The sequence below is a fragment of the Acyrthosiphon pisum genome, chromosome X, assembly GCF_005508785.2.
Source record: "Acyrthosiphon pisum isolate AL4f chromosome X, pea_aphid_22Mar2018_4r6ur, whole genome shotgun sequence".
NCBI lineage: Eukaryota > Metazoa > Arthropoda > Insecta > Hemiptera > Aphididae > Acyrthosiphon > Acyrthosiphon pisum.
Window position 1 is genome coordinate 11,066,890 of NC_042493.1, and position 16,118 is coordinate 11,083,007.

Below are 16,118 nucleotides of genomic sequence, written 5' to 3' on the forward strand. Positions count from 1 at the left end.
AAGTAATTTAGTGGTTGAAAAATCGTAAAAATTTTTTCTTTTATAACTAAGTTTTTAAAATTTGGTACAAGGTTCTCCATAAGTTTTTCTTTAAAAATAATATATCCTAGACTGACAAATCATCTCCGTTCAGAATCGTTTTTCGTATACAATGATATAATATCATTGGATTCAAATTTAATTCCATCCATTACAGTAACCCACTTGTAACCTACTGTACAGCAGAGCGACATCCACGACTTACCCGCCTTTTTTTTTTTATAAATATCAATAAAAATTTATTTGTTGGGTAAAAAAAGCGTGAAAATTGAATGCAAGACTCCTCATATATTGTTACAATAGCAGTTGAAAAACATTGAAAATACATACACACAATTTTTTTTTATAAGCATTTAAAGTTCGGTTTTTGACAAAATATATCAAATTTAAAATTTAAAATTTAATAATTATTTTTATTTAAAAACGTATAAAATGTTCAACTTTTATAAAAAAGGATTAAAAATTTAAAACAAGGTCCCACGTAAATAGGTTAGGTACCTATATATAAATTACTTTATTCACAATAATATCATCAAATATACTTAGTAATATCATAGACTGACTGACCGTTTTCGGTAAGAATTGTTTTTCTAATACAATGATATTATATCATTGAATTCAAATTTAATACCATCCATTACAGTGACCCACTTGTAACCTACTGTACAGCAGAGCGACATCCATTTACCCATCTTTTTTTCTTTTTTAAATGTCAATAAATATGTAATACGGGATTGCTCATAAGTTTTTCTACCAATAACAATACAAACAACTATGGTCAAGTGGATACTGCTCTGCTGTACAGTAGGTGTCTAAAGGGGTCATTTTAACGGGTGTATTAAATTTGAATTCAATGCTATAAAATCATTGTATCCCTACGTTGGCTACAACAGCGATTCTGAGCGAAAACAGTACCTATGTCAAACTATAATATTATTATAAATTGTAATTTTTTTTAGGTAGGTACCTACTATTAAACGTTAGTGATTAAAATAGGATAGCATTAAAAATGTCAGTGTGTAATGTGTTGGTACCTATACAATATAATAATATATGCAATATGCATATTAAAAATTTCAAGTAGGTACCTATAGGTATTCTCACAAATAATATTTTTAAAATACATTAAAATAACTAAAATTGTTGTTCTGTTTAAGTATCTAATTTCGTCCAAATTTTAACTTAAAATATCCAAAGGTGGGCATTAACTAGTTAAAAAGTTAAAGTTATGTTAAAAAGTTAATTTTTTTTAAACTATTTAACTTAACTAGTCAGTTTATTTTTTAATCAACTTATAAACTTAACTAGTTTATTTTACAGTTGAAATAACTTAGCTTTTCTCAGTTGATTTTAAAAAATCCATCAAGTTAAAAACATTTAGAAATTTCTTATTTATACGTAAATATTACTATATCAGTATAAAATAAAAATAATCCGATACAAAAACACAAACATTTCTTAATAACATAATTTTGTGTATATTAAATATTAATATATTTTATTAAGTTGTAAATTATATATTATGCGAGTTGCAATTATAAATGTTTTTAATAAAATTAATTATTTTAAATTACAAATTGACAATTGTTATGTTTTAATGTTATATAACTTATAATATATACGAAGGTCATGTACTCATCATTATGACATTCAATTGCTATACGATATAAAAAATTAATATATTTGTTAAATTATTAATTTGAGATGAGTATAGTTTAAATTATGAAATAATAGTAAAGTAAAAGTAAAAGTAAAATGGTAGATATACAGTGTACATTATGATAAAAGTTCAATAAAATTATTTTTTTTAATTTATAACTTAGAAACTAGAAAGACACATTCACTCTTTATGTGATTTACATACTAATTTTAAAAAAAATAGATTAACTTTTTTTAAACTGAGTTAAGTTAATATTTTTCTTATTTATATTAACTTTTAAATTATCGAGTTAAATTTATAATTTGTTAACTGTTAACTTTTAACTTATCGATCTTGTGTCCTCTTGACTTACCTTAACTTGAGTTAATTATTTTCATTAACTTGCCCACCTTTGAAAATATCTATAAAAATAAATAAAGAAATGGCACATTGAAAATGTATAAAGGGGCTTCAGCATCTCTCACCCCTATATATTTGATCACCCTATGCAATTGGTGACCGACTTAGTACCCACTCACCAACAAGGTTAGGTACCTACATTATACCCCTTTACATTATACCTCTACAAAGCGACTTTCTTAGTTTTTTTTTCCAATACAATTTGTTAAAAAACAATAGAAACTTGTTTTCTTTTGTTCATAAAATATGGTTAATCTAATTTATTGTAATGGTTTTACTTTCTATGCTTTTATACTTGTGTAGTAGTGATAGTATTGTCATTACAGTATTGGTAAAAATTATGCAGAACTGTGAAAGCAATAGATACAATATCAATTTCCAATTTGCTAAATTAAGCAAAATTAAAGATATGAAACATTTTCAAAATTTACCAAGCTATTCAATTTTTTTAATTAATTGTATATTTTAGTACTAATTTGTAACTTTGTAAGCATCTCAAATTGAAGTGATCACTAGTTTTAAAATTATCTACGACTACATTACTAAAACTTATTAAGTCAAAAAGTAGACATTTTTATTAAGTATTTAATTTATTTTAGATTAGTTTTAGCTTATACTTGATTAAACTTTACTATGAATATAGGTCCCTTTAATCAAATTAACAGACTTTATCTGTAAATAATTAATATTGAGGTATGATTTTTAACAACCTTTTGTCATATTATTACACTAATGTGAATTAAAATCATACATTATATACGTTTGTGCACAACTGAAATACCAATAGGGTCAAAATTTTAATATAGTTAATATTTTTTTAATTTTGTTAAGTCACTGTTTAGCCCATGTTTTTAACCGATTTTCATGTCTGACTGGTAGCCCGTCCAAGAACAATAGTATTCGAGCTACCCATGTCTTGAATGCAAAATATACTGTCTTATTCTTTGTATAAAAAATGGTCGAAAGATCAAAGAAATTAATGATACTGCTAAAAATAAAGGACTATGATATTCAAAACATCATCAAACAGTGGTAATTTTCTAATACATAAAAAATTAAGGTTGTGGGCTAAAATTATAAGTTTTCCACATTCATGTAACGTGTTTAACTACTAACATATTGTAGCAAAATTGGAAAAATGATTGACAATTCAGTTTATTATATTTAACCGGATTTAAATCAGATCGAGAACACTACACTAACATTTTTTGTTCATTAGGACTCTTCATAATTTTGAACAAAGACAACATGCTTAAGTTAGTAAAGCTTAAATTATGATAAATTCTTTTAAGAAGAACCATTTTTAATTTGCAAGACAAAATGTATTTGAAACGCTGTAAAATTCAACTTTATTATTCAACCAATCTTAGGTCATTACTTACTGTATTAAATTGAATACCTCTACTTAGTTCAGTGTAAGTGCATGCTATTCTCAATTATGAATCATAACTTATATGATTATGTTTGCCATTAATACAGCTGATACTTAATAAATCAATTGAGCTACCTTATGGAAATCAAGAATCTTCTTTTTATCTTTCTATATATAACTCTCATTAGTTACTCGAGTCTATACCAATATAACACATTTTAATGTATAAATATTAAATCATTGTCCACCATACACCCTACTTAGAGCCATCCAGCATAACCAAATATATTCTACAATTTGAAACAAATTTTAAGTTAAATGGACATTAATAGATAACATAATTTCAAAATATCACAAAATATAGAAGCATTGTTTTGATTTGAAATCATGTATGTACACCAAAATTTTGGAAGGGAACAATCTCTTAATGTTTTAGATTTTAAGAAGCCGCCTTCTTTTTATTTATATTAGTGTCCAATGAAAATGTATTTAGTACAGCATAATTGTACAAGTATATTATCTTATATGTTCACCTTGAAAAATATACATTCAATTTTATAACAACTAACTTGCACTTCAAATATAAATAACTTGCTAATTTTTATGTCTGTATCATGGAAAATAAAACCAAAATCAATTGTTCTATCTTTAAACACATTTAAATAAATAGAAATAAAATAGAAAAACAATTTTTATTTTGTACAAGTAAAAAAAATGTTACAGAAACATCGACTGTAAACAGTGCACAATATATAGGTACTTATATCAGCCTTCATATGGGCAAATTATTAATATCCAGTACAATTTAAACAGTAAAAGGTTACCATCAACATGTGTTTCTAAATGACATTGACAATTTTAGGTTCCTAGTAGGAACAATTATTTTAATTTTATCGAAGGTTGGCGTTTTTTAAAAGTCTATATAAATATATCAATAAATAAATAAATAAATAAATAAATAAAAAATGACGTGGAAATATTAATACAGTTATACAATTTTCCTAATAATTTCCATCAGTAGTTAAACTAACTTAAAAAAAAAAGATCGATTTACTTATTATTATTAAACCATAACATTTTGGTTCTGTAACTCACATTTAAAGTTGTTATAATTGAGAGCAGATATGTGTATTTAATTAAAAAAAAATTAATTGAAATTAATAGTAGTTTGTATTAGAATTATACTAGCGTTAAAATCGTAGGATAGACAACTAGGAATGTTTTTAATAATTGTTTATTTCGATAAAAACTAACAATTAATAATAAAGTACTAGTTATCTACCCACAATGATTTTAACACTTTTCAAGACAGTTAAACATAAACAACTTCTACCATATAAAAACCATCTCAACCTATACCATTTGATTAAAAATGATAAAGCGTTTTAGTATCGAGTAAGTTAGAATATGGTATATTGTTTTTTTTTTTTTTTTAAGGCCACCACATGATGAAAACACTGTCAAACAAAATAAAAGAACCCCATTATTTATATATAATAAAATATTATAAATATAAGTACCTCTGCGGTCGATTTAAAAATGTTGTAAAACGTTTGTGATGTTTTTTATTTTCCACGTTACCTTTTATTACATAATCATACAACATACATAATTCAAGGTATATTATGTATATAAATATAAGTGTAAATATGCATCTAAATAAATACACATATACTTATACACATATAACATTATATTATAATGTAGATAAGAACCTTAAGAACCTGTTATTAAAACCTACAAAGTAATATTACTGAAGTACACATTCGTTCACCTAATTTGTATTTTATATAAACTGATTTTGTTCAGGTCATGTATGTAATACTCATCACACTCATCCTAAAGAGGATTTTCGATCCAGAATATGGTTAATGTACATTAAAAAAATCATTATTTTAATTTTAATAATAATAAAAAAAAAACAATAGTACTAAAAACTAGATAAGTTTTTTTTACCTATAATATTATTTGTTTATGTATACACATATTTATATAGAATTATATAACATATATACAAAAATAGGTTACACATAAAATACATCGGACATGTTTGGGGGTTATACATAAACAATGGTGACTGAGGAAATGTGGTCACATGACTAAAAAAATTTTATTAACAAATAAATACCAGTATAATTATATTAACATTTATAAATTGTGTGTGCGTAAGCGACACATTAGCTGCTTGAGAAAAGGGTAAAAATTACCTAGCAACAGAATACTGGTTAAATAATAAAATTAATAACTGTCGGAAAAAAATAAAAATACGTATTTATATGAATGATTATTTGCCAGGAAGAAAACATATAATTCATACTTGTAGTAAAAGTATAAGTTTTCTTTACAAATGCACAAATACATCTACTAAGTGTAAGTTCTCCAAAATGAAGATACACTATCACAGTTGTATAAAAAAATCACTAAACAAATTTTAAAAAAAAAATCAATAAAAAAATCAGGGAATCGACATTTTTAAAAATAGATTTGTTTACTTATTCTTTTTATATTTTAGAGAGCAATAAAATATATTTACATCACGGACACCTCAAAATGATCTATTATAGTAAAACGGCACTTATCATATTTTAGATAATAAATTCAATTGAACAAAAATAATAAAAATCAAATATCAAATTTGAGCTTTAGGTTTGAAGTAATCAAGAATTAAACAAATATATTTTTAAAAAACTTAAACGTCAAACCAAATAAGAAAAAATGATCTTAAAAATACTATTTAAAAAAAAAAATAATACTTTTAAGAAAAAAAAATATTGTAATAAAACAATCAGAAATGCTTATCTGAGCATCAAATACTAGGAATGGTTTTATACCTCATCAAGTTGTAGCCGGGAAAATACAATATACTCATTATTCTGGTGATGGAGATGGTGAATGCGACTTAGTTCTTGCAGCTGCAGCTGCAGCAGCTCTACCAGCATTACTTCGCAAGTTCTTACGCTCGACATTCTCATCAACGGAAGTTTTTTTTGTTCGACATCTTTTACGGTTTTTGCCACCATTTTTCTCATCATTTTCATCAACCATGTCAGATTTTTGTTTTGTCATATCAATGCTTTCTGTGTCACATTTATCCAATAATTGTGAATCACATTCCACGTCTACGTTAGTGGGTTGAGGAATATCCATTTTTTTTAGTTTTTCTCTTTGTTTTTCAGGAGATTTAGCTTTGACAGTACCGGATAAATCAATACCAGATTCTGACAAATTTTCCCTATTAGTAGATGGTAATTTAGTCATAGTAGGAGGTATAGGTATTGTAATTGGTGATATCATGTCTTTAGCTCGCTTGTTTGGTCTTTCGTTTGATGTATTTTGCTCCGCTGGTCTCTTTAAAGTTTTCTCAATCATTTCCATAGATGGGAAACTAAATTTTTTGTCATCAGGCAATGATCGAGCAAATAGTTCAGGTGAAGCTTTACTTAAATTCTCAAGGGCTTCTCTCATCTCTTGCTCTCTAGTTTTTTTTGAGTCATTACCACTTGCTAGGGCTCCTGCTGCCAATACATTAAATGATGGAATACTTGACATAAGGGAACGTAGATTGTCAACATCTCTTGAACTACGGTTTTTTGATAAATCTGGAGGAGGTAAATTACGCCCAGCTCGTGTTAAATTCTCAAGAAGATCTGTAGAACTTTGAGTTGGTGATGGAAGATGATGTGTACTAGTTCTTGGTTGTCTTTGGCTAGACGATGTAACAGTACTAACATTAGAATTTTGACCTCGGCTACTTGAAGTTTTATGACGTGAAAGCGAGTTTTGGGACGTGTTAGGCGATGATACATTTAAACTACCATTCAACAATGAAAGGCTATCATACGCAGATGATATAGCTCCTGGTTGTAACGAAAATGGATTTAATCCACCCAAACCCAAAGGCGTATATAACAAGCTAGGATTTGGGAAGAAAAATGGCAATGAACCAGGCATACTCGAAGGTACATTAGCTGACGAGGATGGAATATTTTTACTATTAGATTCAGATTTCCTCGATTTGGAAGACTTAGGGTTAGACTGTGGACTTTGTGTTGAATGAGAACTGTCATTCATACTCGATGGATCCATACCAGCCAGGCCAGGAAGACCTAGACCAGCAAGATTGGCAAATAAGGAATTAGTTAAATTCATATTACTCAATCCTCCCATACCTCCTAAGGCACCAATATTTGGCAATCCACTAAATGGCATAAGCAAAGGATTATTTTTTGGGTCAAAATTTCCCATAGATAAACTTGACAACAAAGTAGACGGATTTAATCCACCAAGCCCTGCTGATGCCAATGACGGGAATGAAAGATTTGGTGCCATTGACGCCGAAGGTTGATTAGCCGATAAAGATTGACTAGATGGGCCTTCTCCAGATTGCATTGGTGGTCGACCCGGGCCTTTCTTGCGTTCAGTTTGAGGTAAACGTTTTTGTAAATCATGAGTCAAGTTCCCACGTTCTTTAACTAAGTCTGCCCATTTAGGATCTACATCATAGGCTGGATTTTCAAGCAGCCATTGTCCAATTCTTTTCAACTGTGGAGCTTTTGTACCAGTTAACTATAAAAAAAATATTGAATTATAATATAATATAATATAATATAATAATAATAAAAAAACATTTTAAAAAAAGTATATATTAATTTATTCAAAATATACCTTCTTTCCTGTTGTTCTATTTATGACAGATACATTTTCTTCACCAGTCAATTTTTTCCAATCCAATAATGTTGGATCTACCCTTGGCCGTCTTCTTCTTGGAGCTGACAAGAAGTCTGCAGACATTTGTTGGTCAGTCATCAGAGCGTTTTGTTCAGCTAACCATTTATTAACCTATAATATTAATTATTTTAAGATAAAATATTTTTTTTTAATAAATAAATTGTTAAATGAAATAACTAATACTTTAGATTCTTGAGAAAACGATGAAGCATTTAGTTTCCCAGAGTACTCGGCAGTACTCTTTGCCATACTATCCATCATTGCTTCATACATTTTACGTTGTGTTTGAGATACAGATGACACACTTGATGCTTGAGACATTTTTAAAACCTGGTAGTGAAAAATAAAAATTAAGTATTAAGATTTAGAAAAAATTTATTAAATTGTATCACTTGTTGCTGTTGAGCAAGTTGTTGTTGTAAAGTTGTATGTTGTTTGAGTAAATTGGATTGCTGTTCGTGAACTTGAGAAGATAAATATGCTGCAAGTGGATCTATTTTAGTAGATTGTCTATGAGCTGCTCCTATTTGTTGTGTCATATTTTGTTGCGATTTATTTGAAGGCGTTGGGTAATTGTGAGCAGCTGAAGTTGATGCCAAGTGTTTTTTCTGCTCCGATGAAGGTAATGATTGTTGTTCTTTGGCAGCAGAGAGGCCAAAAACAATTTCATCTAGCTTACGTCGTTTCATTTCCTTTCCAACTACAGGTTCATCAGCAGGCTAAAAAGAAAAATTAAATATAATTATAATTATAAATCAATATTTATTATTTCTTTATTTAGTAAACTCACGCGTGGTGTGCGTACACAATTTTTTTTTTGCATTAGTTTGTTTAACATGTCATCTAATTTGCTTTTTGGAGGTGTAGATGAAGGTGTTTGAGTTATATTTTGAACTGGTTTATTTTTGAATGGCATTGAAAAATCTTGTGCCTCATTATTAGACACAGATGGTGTTCTTGGTCCTGAACTTAAATCCATGCATCCAGCTTGCGTGCCACCACTAATTTAAAAAGAAAATATTAAAAATTAACTTCGTATTTTTTGGTATCATCTAACTATCTAAGTTATTTCGATGAAATAGGAATATTTTTTTTAACAGTATAAAAAATGGAAGTGCCATATTATATTAAGTACTAACCCAGAAGATAGATCCATAGGTCCAGTAGATTGTGTTGTAGCAGCAACAGTAGTTGGAGGTTTTGGATTGTTTAACACTTTAAGATCATACCCCATGTTCATTAATCGTGAAGGTGTATTATGAGATTGTTGGTGAGCTGGTGGCGGCTGAATGAGCTGTGGTGTGACTGGAGTTGAACGCCTATATATAAATGTTTAATTTATTAAATTTGCAAATATATTATAAAAACTAAGATCTAACCTTGAATCTTCAGAAAGTGATTCATCTGTTTGTTCCCACATAGGAGCTGGAGAGTGTTTGATTGGATGAGCTGGGATAGAATTAGTATTCAATAATGCATGCAGTTTAGCTGTAACAATTTAAAGATGTATATATATAAATTAAAAATGTATAATTATGAAAGATAATAAACAAATGTTGGTACCTCTTTCTGTCTCAACATCAATAGCAATGTGACGTTTACGTTTCAAATTAGGGTTTGAATGAGCCATAATATTATTGGCTTTTAGACTTGAATGTTCATTATGGATATCGGATAAATTTATATGATCATGAGATACTCCAACATCTCTTTTAGAAACAGTTATATCAGTTTCTTCTATTCCCATTCCACACATACTTGGATTTTGAGCATAAGCAGAAAATTTCTTGCTTACAGGCCATTCTCCTGTTTCAACACACTCTACTATGTGCTGTAAACGAACCACTAGTGCATGTTCCTATTAGTTCGAAAAAACAAGCAAATTAAGCGTCAACAAATTTAAATTAGATAAACATTAGTAAACTTACTTTAGGCCATTTAATTGGATTTTGATAGCTTGTTGCTAAGAGATGAGCAATGGTTTGGTCGATCTGTTGCAGAGGCTTATGCATTGGTAATTTATCAATAGTTGGACTAGATACATCTTTGTGCACAACTTCTAGTTCTGGAAACATGGCTTTTAATCTATCTACACTCTCTACAGATGATGAACATTCCTTAGATTTAACAGTGGGTTCAGTAACTTTAGTATCAGATTTACTTATTGTGTCTAAAGGAACCTCATTAATGACATTTTTAATAGATTCAATTTTAGATTCAACATCATCACTTTTTACAGTATTTTCTACTTCATTATTTTGTGATTCATCTTTCTCTTTTACATCAGTCTGTTTGTTCTCTACACTTGTAGTGTTTTCTGATTTTTCATCTTCATTTTGTTGGTCAACTATTTCATCGGAAGATTTATCATTAAGTTGCTCTGTAGGAGTATCAGATACTTCTTCTTCTACTTTACAACTATCATCAGAAATGTTTGGTTTTTTAGTGTCTTCGCTGTCTACTACCATCTGTTCTTTAGGTTCTTCATTTGATGGTATTTCTACTTTTTCATTAGTAGTATTCTCAACATCTCCATTAATATCAGCGACGATAGCTTCAGTTCTTGTTGACTCAGTTTTATCAGTTGAATCATCATTGATTTCAACTTTTTCTACTTCCATTTCTTGTAGCTCAACTGATTCTATTTTTATTTCAGAATCTACTTTTTCAGTTTTAGCAGTTTCGGATTTCGATTCTTCAGAGTTAACAGTTTCAGACTTGGTTGATTCTACTTTGATGGCTTCTGTTTTAACAATGTCTAGTTTAATTAAATCTGTTTTAGCAGTTTCCGTTTTGGCAGTATCCAATTTTACTGCTTCCATTTTGGTTGCATCTAATTTAGCTGCTTCTGTTTTGGTTGTTTCCAATTTAGCGGCTTCAAGCATTTCTGTGGTAAAAGACCCCGATACAGCTGATAACAGATTTTTTTGAACAATTTCTCGGAATGATAATTCAGGGTCATTAAGAATATAAAAATCTGTTCTTCCTAAACCATGCCTAAAATAATAACAATATATTATAGAAATATAATATACAAAAAGGCTTATTAGTCATCTGTGAAAAAATTACTTTGAAACTCCGATAAGTAAATCTTTATCGTGTTTTCCCGGTTGCCACCAATCAGGCACATCAGCAGATACTTGACAACCTTTTAAACGTTCATCTAGACGTGGATGATTCAATGTTTCTTCTCGTATTTTAACAATTAAATTAATACGATCAAGTGCTCGCCGAGCTCTTTCTTCATTTATCATTTCCATTGGGAAATCGCATAGTTCTAAAGATATTTGTTATGATAAGGAACAATTAATATTTAACACAAAAAGACAACATTTCACATAAATATTCTGATTACCTTCTTCTTCTGTTAAAGTTTGGCCACATAAACGTTTACACATTGCATAAAATGATCGGAAATATTCTGTTAATGTATCGTCATATTTCTTTTCTAATCTAGCAACACTCTTAAATTTAGTCCAATTATAAGTCTTCGAAACCCTGAAAAACATAAATTAATAACATTTTACATATAAAAAAAAATATTCAATTTAATTTGTAAACTAGTATTCTAAATACCTGTCATAATCAACACCATAAGCAGTTACAGCTCTATAAAATTCTTGCTCTTCTTTGCGCGTCCATTTTTTCTGACTTATTTCAAGTCTTTGACGTTCGCGTTCTCTAACAAACTGTTCATATTTCTCTCGTCTTTCAACCTTCTATGTAAAACAAAATAATAATAAAAATCATAAGATTAGTTAATATTCAGTTAAATATTTTACAATAGAAATACCAAAAAATGTAAGTTGAATATTATATTTTGTGAATAAATTCAAGTATATTTAATATTCATTTAATCATGATTATTAATTTATTGATATTAAAATTTATAATACTAAAAATGTTCATGCTTTGTTGACCAAGCGCTCAAATTAATTTATATAGCCAAGAAAAGCAAACTAAGATAATACACACACACACAGGCATCAAGCGTTAAAGTCATGCTGAAATTTGACATATAAATATATATATAATGACACAAAAAAATTTGTGAAAATACACTTAAGATTTATTAAGATTTTCATTCATCAATATGTAAGAAATTTATAGTTTATAAACTTATGAGTCATGACCAATTTAAAAAATATTTAAATTAAACTAAACATAGAATGTTTGTATGTATAATATAATTACACAAGTTTTTTTTCCACATGCATAGTTATCCCAAACACTACATTCAGTACTCACTTCATTTGTTTTTGAATAGTAACATATAGTTAGTAAATAAATGCAATAAATAAAATATCATAAATGCGACTTATTCACTCGGGGTTTTACAAAAGTAACTAATATTGGATTTAGTTCATTTTGAATTTATATTTATTTAAATTAAATTGTGCCAGGTACTAACTAAAAACAATCATATGTACAAATAAAAAAATATATATTTTGAGATTGATTTTTTTCAGTGTTATTAGAACTTTTATTTTGTACAAATAACAAAACATATTAATTAATAACTCATATAATTATTAAATTATAATAAAAATTAATAATAAGGGATTGCTTCATTATTATAAGACTGTGACTATCAAATTAATTTATGTTGAACTGTACGGTGTACATAAACACGATAAGTTAATACATGGTATCACTTAGTTCATAATTACAGCTCTATTTATACTCTGCTTACAAAAATTAAAAATTACAAAATATAAAATATCACTCAAATGTATTGTATATTGTACATCTCATAAACAGTAAATAGATTTTAAAAAGAAAAAATTAAAAATTGAAAATGTTTAAAGCTTTAATTAATGCTGATAAGTATTCATTAAATAATAGACGAATCAACCATATTTTTTACAATAAAATATGATCTATTTTAAAGTATAATCAAATTTTTATCATATATCATAATATATACCTACCCTAATCATTATTTTTGCCAATAAAATTGCATTTTTAACTAACTATACACTGACGCAATTAATATTAAAAATATTAAATTTTTAATGTGTTTTTTATTGTTAAGCCCTAGTATTAGATATTTATAGAAAATGGGTTTTGAACTTTTTTTTTTGACTGCAGAAGATTTCAAATTAATAGATAATATTATATTAATGCGAAGTACAATAAAATCATTTTTTTACTCTTATCATTTATTTTTTAACACAATCATTTTCCAACATGTAAGATATAGACCTAATGTAAAATTAGTTTTCTCTTATTTATTCTTTTCACACTAACTACGGAATTAAGGACTCCTGTTTTATTTCATCTTAACAATTTTTTTTGTAAACTGCTATTATAATGTACTAAAATGTCAATTTTATAATGTAATTGTATTCTTTATGCATTAAGATAATGTCACTTCTAAATCTGTTGTCTCCAGCTTACAAAAGCATAACATAACAAACTTAGCTGTTTGCTGCTCAAATTGTGTTAGTATTAATATAATCAACTATCAGACTTTATCTACATTATCTGGGTTCTACGATAAATATTTTCACACTCATGACTCGCTTTCAAATTAAAATATATCAGGAAAAGATTTCCAACAGACAATAATAATTTTAAATTTTAGAATAGGTCAATTCATTATAATAATTAAATTAACAATCTAATATGCAAGCCTGGGAAAGTTAATGATAATTTTTAACTGAGTTAAGTTAAGTTAATGGAAAACATTTAAAAGAGTTTTAAGTTAACAGTTAACCTAATTTTTTTTTTAATTCAGTTAAGTTAAAAGTTATATGAACATTTTAAATTAACTTACTAACTTAAGTTAAGTAAGTTATTTTTTTTTTATATAATATCTATATAAATACTTAGTAATATGGTTTAAAATAGTAAAAATCATAAATATTATTGAACACAGGAAATAGCCAATAGCTTTTCTATACATAGGTACTAAATTAATAAAATTAAGTAATAGGTACAAAGAGCATACAAAATTTAAAATGCCGAAACAATTACAATCTTTTGATTTATTAATACAGTTAAATATTATACATATTACACAGACCAAGAATCCAGTTAGTGTAGACTGAATATAATATTGAGAATTAAAAATTAAAAACTCTATAATTTAATCAAAAAACCCAATCAGTTTTAATTTAAAAATAACCTATTTATACCGAAAATATTTTACAATATGTTCTTGAAAATTGTACATTTTTGATTTGTATCTATATCAATAAAATTAAATAATATCATATTATTTATTAGTTAATAGTATTTAATAATTATTATTATTACAATATGCCCGTATGCCGCAGTACCTATGGTATGGTATATCTTTATATATACGATACACATATATGTTATAATATAATTGGCTATTGCTATATCTATATGTATTTAATTGAGTTATTTTTCTTGAAGAATTCTAGCTAATGGAACAAGAAATTAATTTAACTATATTTTCAATTCCCTTTTCTAGTGAATGCCTATGTAATATCAATAATAATTTTTATTTTTATTATATTTATTAAGTTTATATTAATTAAAATAAGTTAAGTTAAAAAATTAAATTTCAAAAAGTTAAACTACAAGTTAAAATTAACTTAACTTTTTAACGCGTTTATGCCCAGGCTTGCTAATATTATGTAGTTAACATAAATTTGCTATTTTAAGAGTTTATAAAATGGAAACAACCAATTTGGATGTGAAGTTCTTCTATTTATTCTGGTCAGTTTAAAATAACTATATAATATGTATATTACATAATAATCATAGATATGACTATAGCAAACAAATATATACATAAGTTTTGTTCGGAAATTTAACAATGTGCTATTAAAACGGTGAATATAGTATTAAGAACATTGGTTTGATAGAAAAATCAATAATTTATATTGATATATTTGTTTTGAGTAAATTATTACAATTTATTCACCAACAGAATTGTAAGAAATATTAAAATTTGAAATTAGTTTTCCTTTTTATTATGTAAATCATGTTAATAAGTAAATTATTTTTAAAATTAAATCCCATGATCAAATTTACCGCTTTTTAATATTAATTATTAAAAAGCAAGTCCATTCCATAACTATTAGTATTAGTGCAAATCCATTTTATTTGTTGACCAGCAAGTAATTTTGATGAACTCAGATACGAACCCAAAGATACATGGCCAGTTGTTGCCAGTCCCATCCGGGCTGTCCCGTACCAAGGAGGCTGGCAACGTCTCCTGATAATTGGGCTGTACCTGACGTCGCTGCGCACGTTGATTCTCCTAGCTACGAACACACAAACATCCATGCAACTAGACATAATCTACGTCAACAGGTCTACTATACTATAATATTATATTTAACGAAATTTCACATAAAAACCATAACATTATATTATATTAGCTTATGAAATCAAATCATCTACAAAAATCTACCAAACAACTAGATATATCTAGTTAAATAATCGTTCAATAAATATTAAACCTTATATTAAATAATAAAATAATTTTAAAAAGGTGTTAGCCGCCCAACTACACGTGTAAAAGCTTTCTAAATACATTAAATGTCTATGTAAATAAAAAAATTAAAATAAAACAAAAATCCATCAAGTAGGAAGGTAGTAATTAATCTCATTATAAAAATTTAAAAAATATCTTCTGAGTTGTGCAGATTATATATTTATAGAATTTTTAAAAGTTTAATTATATTTAAGACGAGCTACATGAAGTATTAAAGTGAATAGAAAATAATATGTTGAATCATTCAAGTTATTTGTATTTAGCAATTAATAAATGTTATGATGCAAATAAATAAACTGCTGTGAACCTACATATTTAGTTTTCAAAAACATATGTAATGAAACAGATTTTTTTTTTTAACATAAAAATAAAAAGAATAAATTTCATCAGTCAAGTCAACTACCAATAACACACACAACTTTTGTGGTAGATAAATATGGTAT

The 16,118-nt window shown here is 27.1% G+C and overlaps 1 protein-coding gene across 5 annotated transcripts in view; it reads right to left on the reverse strand.

Moving 5' to 3' along the window:
• Nucleotides 1-4,143: 4,143 nt before the first annotated feature.
• The window catches only part of LOC100164870 (chromodomain-helicase-DNA-binding protein 7), a 40,055-nt gene continuing 28,080 nt past the window's right edge, over nucleotides 4,144-16,118 (reverse strand). For 4 of the 5 annotated variants that reach the window (XM_008190209.3, XM_016808724.2, XM_016808722.2 and 1 more), the window contains 13 exons: nucleotides 15,323-15,442; nucleotides 11,775-11,917; nucleotides 11,554-11,696; nucleotides 11,268-11,475; nucleotides 10,127-11,195; nucleotides 9,762-10,056; nucleotides 9,578-9,686; nucleotides 9,338-9,517; nucleotides 8,989-9,199; nucleotides 8,591-8,917; nucleotides 8,382-8,528; nucleotides 8,136-8,309; nucleotides 4,144-8,036 (listed from right to left, as the gene is read on the reverse strand). In XM_008190209.3, the coding sequence (XP_008188431.1) occupies nucleotides 6,339-8,036; nucleotides 8,136-8,309; nucleotides 8,382-8,528; nucleotides 8,591-8,917; nucleotides 8,989-9,199; nucleotides 9,338-9,517; nucleotides 9,578-9,686; nucleotides 9,762-10,056; nucleotides 10,127-11,195; nucleotides 11,268-11,475; nucleotides 11,554-11,696; nucleotides 11,775-11,917; nucleotides 15,323-15,442 (4,824 nt within the window). In that variant the 3' untranslated portion in view covers nucleotides 4,144-6,338. The remainder of the gene's footprint in view (nucleotides 8,037-8,135; nucleotides 8,310-8,381; nucleotides 8,529-8,590; nucleotides 8,918-8,988; nucleotides 9,200-9,337; nucleotides 9,518-9,577; nucleotides 9,687-9,761; nucleotides 10,057-10,126; nucleotides 11,196-11,267; nucleotides 11,476-11,553; nucleotides 11,697-11,774; nucleotides 11,918-15,322; nucleotides 15,443-16,118) is intronic. The other variant, XM_016808725.2, reaches the window with a different exon arrangement.